This window comes from Carettochelys insculpta, chromosome 31 (assembly GCF_033958435.1).
Source record: "Carettochelys insculpta isolate YL-2023 chromosome 31, ASM3395843v1, whole genome shotgun sequence".
In the NCBI taxonomy this organism is placed as follows: Eukaryota; Metazoa; Chordata; order Testudines; family Carettochelyidae; genus Carettochelys; species Carettochelys insculpta.
Genome location: NC_134167.1, coordinates 10,438,136 through 10,453,001, shown reverse-complemented (window position 1 = coordinate 10,453,001; position 14,866 = coordinate 10,438,136). Strand labels below are relative to the sequence as shown.

The 14,866-nt window shown below is 46.1% G+C and overlaps 1 protein-coding gene across 2 annotated transcripts in view; it reads left to right on the top strand.

Moving 5' to 3' along the window:
• Window positions 1–445: 445 nt before the first annotated feature.
• The window catches only part of GFPT1 (glutamine--fructose-6-phosphate transaminase 1), a 51,849-nt gene continuing 37,428 nt past the window's right edge, over window positions 446–14,866 (top strand). The window contains exon 1 of one of the 2 annotated variants that reach the window (XM_074981614.1): window positions 446–787. In XM_074981614.1, coding sequence (XP_074837715.1) covers window positions 781–787 — 7 coding nt within the window. In that variant the 5' untranslated portion in view covers window positions 446–780. The remainder of the gene's footprint in view (window positions 788–14,866) is intronic. The other variant, XM_074981615.1, reaches the window with a different exon arrangement.

The window sequence follows — 14,866 nt, the reverse complement described above, 5'->3', positions numbered from 1 at the left end:
AAGACCGGCCAAACAAGTCTTATAGGGCAACTGCTAGGTTCATATTGGTTCGGGGCTGGTGGTTGGGTCTTACTTTCTGCCGATGCCTTCCCTGTCCCTGGACCCCCTTCATCTTGCTTCCTCGCCAACCCAATCCTCCAACTTCCCCCTCATTTCCACTCCCCTTCCCCTTCCATTTTTTCCTCCCCCACCACTCCTCCTCCTTCTCTCTCCCTGCCTGCCCTTCATCCCTCCCACTCATCCTTCTCCTTCTCTTTCCCTGCCTGCCCTTCATCCCTCCCACTCATCCTTCTCCTTCTCTTTCCCTGCCTGCCCTTCATCCCTCCCACTCATCCTCCTCCTTCTCTTTCCCTGCCTGCCCTTCATCCCTCCCACTCATCCTTCTCCTCCTCTCTCCCTGCCTGCCCTTCATCCCTCCCACTCATCCTTCTCCTCCTCTCTCCCTGCCTGCCCTTCATCCCTCCCACTCATCCTTCTCCTCCTCTCTCCCTGCCTGCCCTTCATCCCTCCCACTCATCATCTTCCTCCTCCCTCGCCTAACTAGGGCGGATGCGGATCCGGGCTGCCACGTCCCCAGCGCCACGGCAGCGGAGGGGCTGACACCCGACGACGGGGCGGAGCCGGCCGGCCGAGCTGGGCCAATGGCTGGGAACGCGCAGAGTCTGCGCCCCTGAGCCCCGGTCGCGGCCCCGCCGGGCCCGCCCCAAATTGCAGAGCGGAGCTGAGCGGAGTGGAGCAGAGCAGTCCGCGGGCGTAGGCGTAGGCACCGGCACCGGCAGCATGTGCGGTAGGGCGCGGGATGATGCCGTGTGCGGGGGCTCGGGAGGAAGAGGGGAGACGGGCGCGCTCGGGTGTACGGGGGAAGGAGAGGGGCTCTGGGGGAAGGGGTGTGGGCAGGAGCAGGCGGGGGGCGTGGTGGGTATACAGGGGAGCAAGAGGGGATATGGGGTCTCTGCAGGGAGTGTGGGGGTTATAGTGGGGGAGGTGGGGAGGTCCATGCGGGTTAAATGTGAGATCAGTAGCGATGTGGGTCTGTAAGGAGGCTGTGCGGGGGGAGGTGGGGTTATACATGGGAGCAGTAGTGGACGTGGGGGTTACACGGAGGAGAGGTGGGGCTCTATGCGGGTGTGGGGTTACACAGGAGAGTAAGAGGGCATACGGGAATGTATGGGGGGAGGTGGGGAAGTGTGGCACGATATGGGGGCTGTAAATGCAGTTGTAGGTAAAGTCGAGTGTGCGGAAATGGAGGCTATGTTGGGGAGCAAAGGCGTGGGGAACGCGACGGACTAGGCGAGACTTGGGCGTATATGGGGAGGCAGGATGTTGGGGAAGCTCAGAGGCAGTGAAGGAGAAATGGGGATATGGTGGGGGCGGGGGTGAGGGCAGAGTAAAGCAGAGCAAGGGTGGGGGTTTGAGGGAAAACAGACACCATGGGGCAGGCACATGGGAGAATCCAGAAGGAAATATTGGGGGAAGCATGGACACTGGGTGATGAATGGTATGGGGAGAGTGCTGTGGCCAGCAGTTAGTATTAAGGGGGATGAGGGAGGAGACAGTTTAGGAAGTAAATACTGGGGCAGCACAGAATAAGATGAAACTGTGTGTGTGGCCAACAATTCGAGACTTCCTAGGAAGTCAGTGGATGATAGTAGGTGAGGTGTAGGGTTGGGCAGACACACTTGATCTTTAAATGAATAGCGTCTCCCCCCGACACAAATACCTTTTAAAAATCTGCTTTTTTAATGTTCACGTGCAAGTGTTCTGCTTCAGAGTGCAGTTTTCCTTTATGTGCTTCTTTGTGGTCATGCCTGGAACAGAGAGAGGAGACGACGTTAGCACACCAAGTAAAAGTTTGAGTTTAGCTTCCCACTCCTGTGTCCGAGTTTTCCTTGCAGTGGGAGGCGTCCTTTGCATAGTAGTTCTTTGTGGCTGAGAGGTACAGGAAACTTCCAGTTAATCCTTTGCTGGGAAGAGATGCTCTTGCAAGTGAAATGGAGCTTAAAGGCAGATCACAAAGGCATGTTTTTATCCTCACTATTAAAAGAAGTGCTGGACTGTAAATTTGCTAATTTCAGCTTAGACATAAGGTACATAAGTTATACATTTAGTGAATGTTCCTCACTCACTTCAAGACTGGGAGATGTACTTGTGGGTATGGTCTTCTCTAAAACATTGAACAAAGTGGTTTCCTTCCAGATCAGAAATTATTGTAACATCTCTTGCTTCAAATTACGTTTATTGGCATGAAATGCTATATGATGCTTCCTCAAAGTATAAAAAGGCTGAAACCTTGAGTATCAGGAAGATAGTTGGGAAACAGCAAACATGCCTGAGCATTTGGTGTGGGTGTGTCCATAGCTGAAATAGCAGCAGTTTGCACAAAGAGTGATGCTGCTCTTGTCTTGGGGTGTAGAGTGGAAATTGATTAAACTAGTTTCTCCCCCGCCCCCAAATGCTCCCAAGGACTGGTTTAAACACACAGTTGCACAGGTTTAGTGAAAGGTATGCTTTTTACAGTGATGCAAACTTATGAACGGGCACTCTGGAACTGACAGATACAAGCAGCCTGTAGCACCCTAAAGACTAACAATTTATTAGCTAACAAGCTTTCGTGTGAACAAGACACGAGAAGTCGTTCTTTCGCTCTACTCTGCGCTGGTTAAGCCTCAGCTGGAGTATTGTGTTCAGTTCAAAAAAGATGTGGAGAAACTAGAGGGTCCAGAAAAGTGTGACAAGAATGATTAAAGGTCTAGAGAATGTGACCCATGAAAAAAGATTGAAAGAATTGGGCTTGTTTAGTTTGGAAAAGAGAAGATTGAAGGGAGCCATGATAGCGGTTTTCAGGTATCTAAAAGAGTGTCATAAGGAGGGCGGAGAAAACTTGTTGTTCTTGGCCTCTGAGGATAGAGCAAGAGGCAACGGGCTTAAACTGCAGCAAGGGAGCTTTTAGGTTGGACATTAGCAAAAAGTTCCTAACTGTCAGGGTGGTCAAACAGTGGAATAAATTGCCAGGGAGGTTGTGAAATCTCTATTGCTGGAGATATTTAAGAACAGGTTAGATAGATGTCTATCAGGGATGGTTTAGATAGTACTTGGCCCTGCCATTGGGGCAAGGGGCTGGACTCGATGGCCTCTCAAGGTCCCTTCCACTCCTAGTATTCTATGATTTTAAATAAATTGGTTGATAATTTTGTGAAGCTACATGCTAACATGGCTACTACCCCTCTGAGACTCTGGAATTGATTTGCTACATGGGGGATTTGCACCAGCTCAGCATAGTCCGGTTTTTAACTTGTGCTATTCTGGTGTGTACACAGGACTTAGGGTGTTTCTATACTGTATTATCAGAAAACAAACTAGCAGTCCTGTGACACTTTAAAGACTAACAAAATGATTCATTTTGTTGTTAAAATAATGATTGTGATGCCTCTGATGAAGCTGGTCTTTGCCCACAAAAGCTTATGCTACAAAATATCTGTTAGTCTATAAGGTGCCACAGGACTTCTTGTTGTTTTTGAAAATAATTTATTAGGTGATGAGCTTTCGTGGGACAGACGTGACTTCTTCGGGTGCAGAAAATTCTGTAGTGGGTCTGTCCCACGAAAGCACATCACCTAATAAATTATTCTGTTAGTCTTTAAAGTGCAACAGGGCTGCTGTTTTGTTTTGTGAAGATACGGACTAACACAGCTACCAGTCTGTGACTATACTGTATTGTAAACCCGGATCTGTGAGACCAAGCTTGTGGATTTGTTGTTTCCATGTCCACATTTGAATGTTCACACTGCATTGTAAACCTGCCTTTACAGTTGCTGGACTCTCAGCCATGCTAATGTGTCTATCCATGCTGCAGTAGATCTGATTCGAGCCTGCCTCTTGGACTGTGTTCACATTGCAAAATGACAGGGCTAGAACAACTTGGGCTCTGTCCCACTTGCCTAACAGGATCCTAGAACCTGGGTGTTGAATGCTTTCTGGCCCAAGTCAGACTGATTTGTGAGCAGACAGAAGGGGAGACTGAGTCAGAGCCTGGGCTTAAAGTGCGGTACAGTAAACCATCAAATTTATGGACCCCAATTTAGCGGACTTTGGGAACAATGGATATCTCCCTGTTGTTCCCGAAAAGTTTGCTGGAGTCAGTAAAATCTGCCCCCCCGCCCCCCCCCCAAAAAAAAAAAGAAGTAAAGGGACTTATCTCTGCTGGGGCCTGGAGGAGCCGCCACCACCACCTCCACTGGAGCTGCCACACAGTCCTCCCACCAAGGGTGTGGGGCATACATGGGCAAAAGGCACTTGTGCCCCACCCCAGTGGGAGGAGCATGTGGCGGCTCTGGCAGTAGCTCTTCCAGGCCATGTGGTGGCCCTGCCAGCCGCGTGTAGCAGGGCTGCTCTAGCCACACATGGTGGGGTGCCTCTATCTGCACAGAGTTCCAGTGGCAGCTCTGGTCAGTCAGGGTGGTTTTTGTTTCTTTTTTTTGGGGGGGGGGCGCGGGGGGGAGGACACTGACTTGAGATGGGGGAGCCTGGCAGGGGCAGTAAACCCTCACATTTAACAGACCTTTGAGAACAACAGACAACCCTCCCCCCAGTTGGCCCGTTAAATTCAGGGTCTACTGTACTGCATAACTCCCTGGAAGGGCACAGCAAAACTAATGTGGCGGAAGGAAAAATGGATCAGTGGGAACTTATTTCTAGTCCGGGAGGTGGGCAGGACAAGGAAGATGTTCCCGTGTGTCATTGATAAGGGAAGTCTGAGCATAAGTGGCATTTGAAAAGCGTCTAAGGCTTGGTCTGCACTGGGAAAATAAGTTGATTTCAGTTATGCAATTCTAGCTACAGCAATGATGTAGCTAGAATTTACTTATCTGGCCATCCTCACTGGGGAAGGTTGACAGGAGAGTTTTTCCCAATGACCTCTCTTATGCCTTGTTGTTGCAAGGAGTACAGGGGTTGGCTGCTGACCCCTGATAGGGACAAGCAAAATTGACCTACCAGGCACATGAAATCAAGCCCTGCAAGATTGACCCTAAACAGGTCAGTCTTTGGGGTAATGTAGACATGGCCTAAGTGCCTGAAGGGAACAAAGGAATGGCCAGACTGGGTCAGACTAAAGGTCTATCTGGCCCACTATCCTATCTTCCAATTGTGTCCAATGCCAGGTGCCCCAGAGGGAATCATAGCGTCCAAAAGCCACAGATACAGACTAAGACCCTATTGTGCTAGGTGCTGTACACATACAGTTCAAAACGACAGATAGGGAACAAAAGTCAACAATGTGACAACACTGCTCATCAGCAATAATATCAGCACAACAGCTTGCTAACCGTTCTCGGGTGTGGGGGTGGTGGTTAGGTATCATGACCAAGGAAAATTTTGAGGAGGTATTTGACAGTGGATGACAAGCTAGCTCTGCAGAAGTTTATGGACAGTGCCTCCCAAGCCAATCGGCTAGCATGGGACAAAGCTTGGAGATCTTTGCTTACCAATATAACAAGCAGACAGTGCAGGCTGTCACTAAGGGTCAGCTACAGGTGGGTTTTGATAGTTCCATAGTAAATGAGGGATAACGGGTGGGGGTTATGGGAAATGACTTGTACTTGAACGTTATCTCTCTACAGTATTTTTTTCCTTCCTGGTTTCCGCAATTTAATTTTTCCTTGTTTTTTTTTTTTGTTGTTAAAATAAATCCAGTTATTTCCCTAAATTAGTTTTTATATATTTTGCATCTGCTTTGCATGCCCTCACAATTTCTTCACCCTCTTAGTGAACAGAGGGGTTTGAGTTTTTCATAATGTGTTATCACAAAGGTTGCTCTGTAGACTATAAGGAGTAAGAAGGGTGGCAGCCAGTAATGCGTGTTCCATCCCACCTTATGCTAATTCATCTCAAAGAGGAAAGTGGAACAAAGCTTAGAGTAGAATAGTTATTCCTATAAATGGTTTGTTGCAAGTATAGTGCTAGTTTTGGTGCAGTGGGAGTTTCTCTTCTGGGAAAATTGAGCTTTTGAAATGTGCAGTATTCTGCTATACCTGTTTTTAAAGCTGGTGACATTGAAGATTCTGTGGCTCAATGTTGAGCATATGATACCTGCATAGATCTTTTCCCCGTTTCCTTACAAGCAAAACTGTTCCTGGATGTTGGAATCATAGAAATGGAAGGAACCTTGAGAGGTCATCAAGTCCAGTCCCCTGTATTCATGGCGGGACCAAGCCTCATCTAGACTGCTTTGTTCAGTAATGTTAGAGGTGTCAGAGCTTTAGCTGTACCAGTGTCTCTGCATCTTGTTTCAGGTAGCCAGCTGAAGCAGTGAGGTTTCGTGTCCAAAGAAATGAAAACAGGGTACAAAATAGTGATTAGTTCAGGTTATTTGTGTGGAGGGCTATGATATAAAATGGAACTCCCTCCCTCTCTACAAATGTTGAAGTAAACATTTGGAGGCAATTGGACAAATTGACCTTCTATGAGAAAGCTATCAACTATTTTAAAATGTTGAATACCAAAAAAAGCCAGTTAAATTTTAGATTATCATGGTTGCCAGAATTAAAATTGAGCAGTGTTTCCTGTAAGCTGAGTGCTTGGGTGACTACCCTGGGAAAGATTTAGATGCTGCCTATCAGATTAGTAGAGTGCCCAGACACGGCAGCATGTGTTTCTGCTGGCAGTGCACATTCACACATGCCTCAATACACACAACAAAATTTATGCTGCACATGAATGGAAAAAGTTAGAGAGAAAATTGCGGGTGAAGGAGATTTTTTTGCTTCAAGGACTGCATAAAAGTAGAAAAATTTAGTATGTGGAGTGGGCTAAATTATTTGAAGGTGCTGTACAGTAAACCCTCCAGTTACACGGGGGTTACGTTCCTGCAACCCCTGTGTAACTTCAGTTTTCACACAAGTCCAGGGGAAACAAGAAACAGGCTGCAGCCTGGTTCCCAGCTTCCCTGGGCTTGCAAGAGCCAGGAAACTGACCAGCCCACCTGGCTCCCCTCCCTTTGCAGAGCCAGGAATTTGACCTGGGCAGCCATGTGCTGGTCAGTTTCCTGGATCCCTCAAGCAGCAGGGAGCTGGGAACCAGGCAGCAGCCTGGCTCCCCTCCACTCTTTGGAGCCAGGAAACTGATGGTGGATGTTGCCCACCTCAGTTTCCTGGCTCTGCAAGGGAAGGGGAGCCTCTGCTTTGGGGGCCCTGGGAAACTGACCAACCATGAACTGGTCAGTTTCCCAGGTTCTGCAAGCAACAGAGAGACCAGAATCAGGCAGCTCCTTCCCACTCTGGGGAGTAGGAAACCGCTGCTATAAGGGGTGGCAGCCAAGAGTCAGGCTGCTGCCCCTGACAGGAGTGGTTTCCCGCTTCTGTGAGGGGGCAGCAGTTGCGTTAACCTGAGGTTGTGCATATCTCAAGAGGTTACTGTATAATTAAGTAGTGTGTATTTTGTAGACAACTGTCCTCTGTGGATAGAATCTTAACTGTTTACCTGGATGTTATTGGTCCTATCCTAACAGCCCTTAGCTTTTCCTGTCAGAGAGTCTGAGTTCTATTTCTGCGCTCATCATGCTGTTCTGAGTACAGCTGGTGGGAAGTGTAATTGAATCAGAAATGTTGGGTGTCCTGGAAGACCCCACTTGCGATGGGGCTGTCAGAAGATCTAGATTTAGATTTAGACATTTTGAATCCCTTGGAAGTACTTTGCCTCTGGTTTTACAGCCTTGGAAATCTTGAGGGAAGCGGGCCAGGAAGGGATTCAGAGCTTTCAATCTCATTGCCACTGAGCTGGGAACCTGGAGATCTTGGAATAGGTTTTTAATGTCTTTAGATCTGGAACAAACCCTTGGACCACTTGGCTTCCCAAGCTACCTGCTTGTGAGTTGGCTGCCTGAATAGGCAGGATGGCCTGGGAGCTTGGATTCCAGAGATTCCCAGCTTCAGAATAGTCCTTGTGGCTGTTGCCCCCTGGGCCATAAACCTTGTATAGCTCCTGAGTGAAAGTGACGTCCTGTAGTTCTACCAATTCTAGTTCTGAGTGGTCCTGTTATTTCACATAGTAACAACTGTGACATTCTACAGGACCATTGATTGTCAAAATTACGGTCAGCTACAAGCTGTCTTGTTACATGCTGCACATTTAATATCTTGTTTGTGACTTCTCTGTCTAGTTTAATTTACTGAATGATGTAGGGCGGTGGTTCTCAAAATTTTTGGCATCATGCCCTCCTTTTGATTTTTGAGAATCCCTCATGCCCCCTACCTCTTTTTTACAAGTGACCAGCCACCCCAGCGGCCTGTGAGCCGCCTGCCTGAGCCCCACTCCTCCCTGCCCCCAAAGCCAGGCACTGCCAGCCCCTCATCTAACCCCATCCTCCTCCTCCTCTTCCCCCATACCATCCCACCCTCACTTACCTTTGCAGGAGGCAGCTAGCTTCACATGGGCCTTCAATGGCTGCCTGATTTTTATAGCATCTGCACCAGGTCACCCATAGGAAATGGCAGGGGCTGAGAGCCAGAAGCAAGGGCCAGCTTTTTCTTCAGGTGGGGGGAATGACTGTGTGGTGGGCTCGCTTGCCTCATGCCCCCCCTGGAATTTCTTCACATACCCCAAGTGAGCATGCCCCCCAAGTTGGGAAACCATGATTTCGGGGGTACTCTTATACTAGGACAATGGAAATAATAACCTAAATAGAACATAACATTGGCTGTTAAATTTGCATTTACTTCAGCTCAGCTCTGTTGAGAATAGTGGTCCTCAAATATCAGTTTCAGAGGGGTAGCTGTGTTAGTCTGTAACTTCAAAAACAAGCAGTCCTGTGGCTCCTCAGAGACTAACACATTTATTAGGTCATGAGCTGTTATGGGTCAAACCCACTTCATCAGACAGGTGGAAATTACAGAATCCACAGTATATATAGCAGGGAAAAAAGATGCAAAAGGAATTTGCCTGTCATTAGTAGGACCAGTTAATGAAGCAAATCATGCTGGATGTGTCTCCTTCATAACATGTGATGCAGAAGTACTTAGGACTTTAATTCAGATACCTTAAGGCAAGTATGAGGAAATTTAAACCTGTTTTGCTTCACCCATAACAAATGATCCAGCCTTTGTAATGCTATTCTACACTATTCAACATCGGGCAGGTAAATTTTTAGTTAAGAATAAAATACTATACTTGCTTGTCACGATAACCACGACAAGAGCCAGGTGAGTAGATTTTGGTGCTTGGGTTGGTAAAATTTCATGATTGATTTTGTAAATCTTTCATAATGCAGGGTTCATAGGCCAAGTCAGTTTGCTGGTTGTAATCTGCATTGATTAAATCAGCCTGTGGTGTGAATGCACTTAAACTGTTCAGAAATAGTTTGAGAACAGGTTTTGCAAGGTGATCAGGCCTATTACACTGTAAATAATTAAACCGAACCAATCACATCCTGTATAGATGGATTTTTTTAAAGTGTGGATAATGTTAGGTCTAATGTTGTTTACTGTTATTCAGGAAGCAATCTGCCTGACAAAAACTCATATTTCAGGTTTTATGGTGGCTGCTGGAAGAATCAGGAGTCTCTTTATTTTTCATTCCATTAATACCTCCACACAGCTAGTTTGATGCTTTTTTCTGAGGCATCGGGTAATGGCAACTACACAAGGTGGGATGCAAGATTTGATGGGATAGTCATATCATCTGATTTGGAAAAATCTCGCTTTTTATAGTAAAGAAGCCATCTGATGCACAAGTAGTTTTTCCTCTTCCTTAGGTATTTTGAAAAGCTGATGGTATTAAAGAAAGCAAACCATCCCATTCATAGGCTACAGCCATAATAACAGTCTGTATCAGAGGGGTAGCTGAGTTAGTCTGTATCTTCAAAAACAAGTCCAGTTGCCTGGTGTACCATACAGATCAGGGTTTCCCAACCTGTGGATGGTGATGACATTTCAAAACACTCTCTGGCAGGGCTGGGCAGCTCCACAGGTGACAATTAAGAAGCCATTGACACTCCTTAAGTGGTTCTCAACTTTTTAATTGGATTAACAGCCCTCAGGCAGTTAAGCCTGTCCTTTCAGCCACAGAGCAGAGAAATGCAAATCTGAGGAGCAGGACCCAGCTCTGGTAAGGTGGAGGGCTCATCAGCTCCCTGACTTTCAGCCTCTGCAGGAGATGGGGTCCCTGCAGACAGTGCTGCTGGCTGGGACACAGTGCCCCAGCCGGCTTTCAGTCACTGGGGTCAGTGTGCCTCTTAGTTCCCTCCAGCCCATTAGTGTCTCTTAACCCCTGAGTGGGACACCCTTAGCCCGCTTCAGCCCCGAGTGACTCCTAGCCCCTGAATGTGATGCCACTGGCCCCCTCTAACCCCATGCAGCCCTGGAGAGTGACTCCCATAGCCCCCTTCAGCCTGAGTGACTCCTTGCCCACCCACCCCAACTGTTAGTCAGTACTAGATGAGGAGTTCTCTGTTAATAGCCGTGCAATACATGACTTCCTTCAACTTCCTCATACCCAGCTTCGTGCTTGTGCTTGTTTCAGAACAAATGTGGATTTACTTAATTAGCCTGGAAATCTAGTCTGAGTATCAAAATTTCTAGACCCTTAAATGATTTACCTTGATAATGATCCTAGCCAGAAATTCTTCTGTTTCCTAATGTTTTTCTTGAAAACTTAATCTGATGAAGTGGATCTTACTGACAAAAGCTCCTTACCAAATAAATAAAATTTTCATTCTTTAAGGTGCTAGAGGACTGTTTGTTGGTTCGTTCGTTCATTTGAGTACTATCATAGTTAGTTGTTTGAAGAGGAATAATGCGTAAATTCATTAGGCTGAAATGTTTTTTATTGCTTTATGATGATGAACTCACATACTTGTTAGTGCTTATGAAATCATGTGGTTACGTGTTCAATGTACCTTCAAGGATCTGTTGGAAATTCTTGGAAGATGTTACCATAAGGCATGCTGTGACGTTAATGGATTTTTTTTTATCCCAGTATTCTTGGCAGTGTCCTTTTTGAATGTGTATAAGAAGAGGAAAAAAACTGGGTTTCAGAGAACATAATTTGTTGTTCTTAATTAAACGCAATGATTAACTCCCCTGTGATATTCCTTTTTGTTTCTATCTGAGTAGGCTAGTAATCTCAAAAGAAGTCTATTTATATGATACCCTTGCCAACACCGCCTTGCTACTAATAAAGTCTGCAGTGACTGTGTGTACTGAAAGAAAGGCTTGTCTACTCAAAGCTGTCAGAAATGTTGCCGTGTGAATTTGGTGGCATACTCCAGTAACGGCTTTCTCTGTTTCAATACTAGAGTACTAGGACCCGGTACTGAGATAGGGAGAACCTTGCAAATCCACCTTATCTGCTATATACCTGCAGGCAGATGTGAATGCGGATATTTCTGGCTCATTTTTGGGGATGCAGATATCAATTTTGTATCCGCTCAGGGCCCTAAAAATAGGGTTAATCTTGCAGTATGTTGAGCATTAAATGAGTTGAGTGGAAGTTGATAGTTGACAGCACCACTTGCCTACAGTTGTAGAAAAGGTTGTTTCAAAACCTGTCTAAATGTGACTTTGGACATAGCACAGGTAGGATAAGGTGTGTTTAAAAAAGATGTGCAGCCTACTGTGTTTTCAGCAATCCATTGCTAATGGTTGATAGTGTCACAATTCTCATCTGTAGCTAAGCATATGATTCTGAAGTCTGAACCATTATGCCCATGTTGGCCTCGTAAAGGACTTGGGAAGTCCCTATCCATGGTGTTTGATGCAGGTCTGTGTCCAGTCCACCTAAGCTGCAATCTCAGTTGTATTTCCTTGATGCTGGTTGCATTTACTCTCTCAGGGACCTTAATGTTGATCAGTCTGTCCTGCCAACAAACGTTCATTAATGAGTGGAGCGCTGGTTAATGGGCAGTCAGTAGAAGAGTCCGTGTCTGAGATCTATACAGGAGAGATGTTAGCACCACTGCACTGTAGATTTTCTGTTTGGTGGAGAGACCGACGTATTGGTTAAGGGCTTTTGTTCTATGTCAGCCAAGGGCTTGGCTGGCTTTACTGATTCTGGAGTAGACAGTGCTGCCCAAAGACTTGAGCTGATCCACGTTTCTCATCTGTGTCCCGAATGAAGGCAGCTGGCACTGAACATTGGAATGAGATGTTGGTTGGAAAAAGATCTTTGTCTTGGAGAGACTGATGGAAAGACCAAAGGCCGGGATGCTGCTAATCTGCTCTTAACTGCACCTTGCTGTGTTTACACTAGATGTAAACTCCTTGTGGTCAGGTTCCTGGTGGCTGGATAGCCTAGTGGCTAGATCACAGAGTAGGTGGGCAGAAGCAGGTGGGTGCTAGACCCCTGTGCTCAAGGCCCAGGAACTCTGGGCCACTCCTTAGCTGGTCCTTAACTTTCAGGATGTGGCTTTAGTAGTCTTGATTCCCCTTAGTTTGGGATCTTTCGGTGAGTTTCCTCCTGCTCCCAGAGGGGTTGTCTGGGAGCTTATATGCTCCTGTGGTTGCTGAGCAGGCAGACTGTGGTTCATCTTCTGAATCTCCTCCAGCATCCCTGCTAGTTAGCTCCAGACTGAGCCAGGCTCCTTGTTTTTCTCATCCCTCCAGGCCTGGCTCTGGGGGTAGGTGAAGTGAGGTGGGGCTAGCTGGGCCTAGGGGCTCTTTGAGAACTGGGAAGCTGGGCATGCCTTCCTTCACTCCTCACAGTCCTGTTTAAATCTGAGTTGTGTTAATGGTGTTTTAGAACACATTAACGATTTTCCTAGTCTGGGTAGCCTTGGGCTCATGCCCATAATTGAAGAGTTGGACCCTTCTGCTTATCTCCTGAGCCCCTCAAATCTTCTGTGACTTAAATTAGCACAAATTAGGACCTTTAATTATACACAAATATATTTAAAAAGAGTACGTAAATGTATGGAAACCTACACAACTTTCTGGGTCACTATGATATTTATTTCTCCTAGTGTTTCAGTGTAGCCAGGTTTGAAGACGTGCTTTGAGTCAGCAACAGGGACTTCCTCCTGTCTTACTTAGTCTTTGGCCTTTCTGGTTCACTCCAGAATGTGTGTTTAAAAAGGGTGTTCCCAGAGTGGCATTCTTACGTATGAGCTACACCTCCAGCTTGGTGACCCATGCCCCTGCTGTCAGTTGCAGAAGAGAGCCTAGAACTCCCTTTCCTTGGGAAATTCTGAAATTTCAAATATTGGTAATTCTGAGAGTCCTGCCAGTGAAAAGAAGTGTGTGTGTGTGTGTGGTTTTTTTTTTTTTTAGGTGGGGGATGGTGAATAATCAGCTGATCATGAGCCCCCAGCGCCTTGTGGTGCCCGAAGTAGCAGTTGTAATCTTGGGATGCATACGCAAGCATCTCAGATTGCAATAGAGTAGACAGGTTATTTTATCTCTGTAGTTGGCTATCTGGAGGGAAGTCCCTGTAGTCGCGTGGCCCTCGGCAACCACGCTGCAAGCCTGTCCTCTCCCCACTCTCTTCTCCCTCCCTGCCCACATCATTTGGTTGGATGTTTCCCTTGTGGTGCTGGGAAACCTGGGTTCTCTTTGCTAGTGTATTAAAACCAGGAAGCAAAAGACTAGAAGTTTATTCCAAACAAAAGTAAAATCAATAGTTTGTTGCATTCGGCACAGGTAAGCAGCGTACACAGTGAAAGGATTTTTAGAATAATAATTTAACCTATAGGTTTGCTAGTAACCTAGGTAGGGAAAGCAGCAGAAATGTAGCACTTTAGAAGACTAACAAAACAATTTATTGGGTGATAAGCTTTTGTGGGACAGACCCACTTCATCAGATGGATCTCATGGAGTGGGTCTGTCCCACAAAAGCTCATCACCGAATAAATCATTTTGGCTGTGTCTACACTACAGAAATAACTTGGAAGTAAGCAACTTTGAAGTTGAGTGTCTACACATAAACTTCGAACTAGGGCACTACGCCAGTCCCAGGAATGGCGTAAGGACTTTGAAGTTGGGCTCCCTACTTCAAAGTTAACTTAATTTCGAAGTAAGTGAAAATGTGTGTGGACTTTCTTCTGGCTACTTCGAAGTAGTGCCTAACTTCAAAGTTAGTTCCTAATGTAGACACATCAGTCTTTAAAGTGCTACATTTCTGCTGCTTTGTTTTGTTGGAGCACATACTAACATGGCTACCTCTCTGTTACTAGGTCAGAAAATGTGTTCTTCAGTCACTTTTACCTGGTCCTATCATCATTTTAAAGTGAGTAGACATACTGTACTGCTGTTTCATTGGTATTACATACCATTCTGTTTTACCCTCACAGAAGGCTTTTAAAATCAGCTTCTCCTAGGTATCCTCTTCCTTGGTCATTGGTTAGTTTTAGCAACGAAGGGTCCTGTGGCACCTTATAGACTAACAGAAAAGTTTAGAGCATGAGCTTTCGTGAGTTAACTCACTTCTTCAGATGCTGGACCAGCATCTGAAGAAGTGAGTTAACTCACGAAAGCTCATGCTCTAAACTTTTCTGTTAGTCTGTAAGGTGCCACAGGACCCTTCGTTGCTCTACAGATCCAGACTAACACGGCTACCCCTCTGATACTTGGTTAGTTTTAGGAATTTTAGTTTGTCGTCATAGTCTCCATTTTCCTCCCAAGTGGGATGAGTTCTTCTGTGAAGAACGAGGCTGAAGACAATTGGAACTGAATCTCTTTGTCTTCGTAGGTGCTTCCTTTTGGAATAGCTCTTCAGTTTCCTGATTTTTGTAGTATTAGTCCTAATCACAGCGGGTTTTTTTTGTATCTGACTCTTGTGATTTGTTAACTCTACATTTTCTGATGTCAAGAGCCATACTGCTTCTCATCTCTCATCCTTTGGTTTTTTTTTTTTTGTTTTTTGGACATTTTTAGCTTGGATC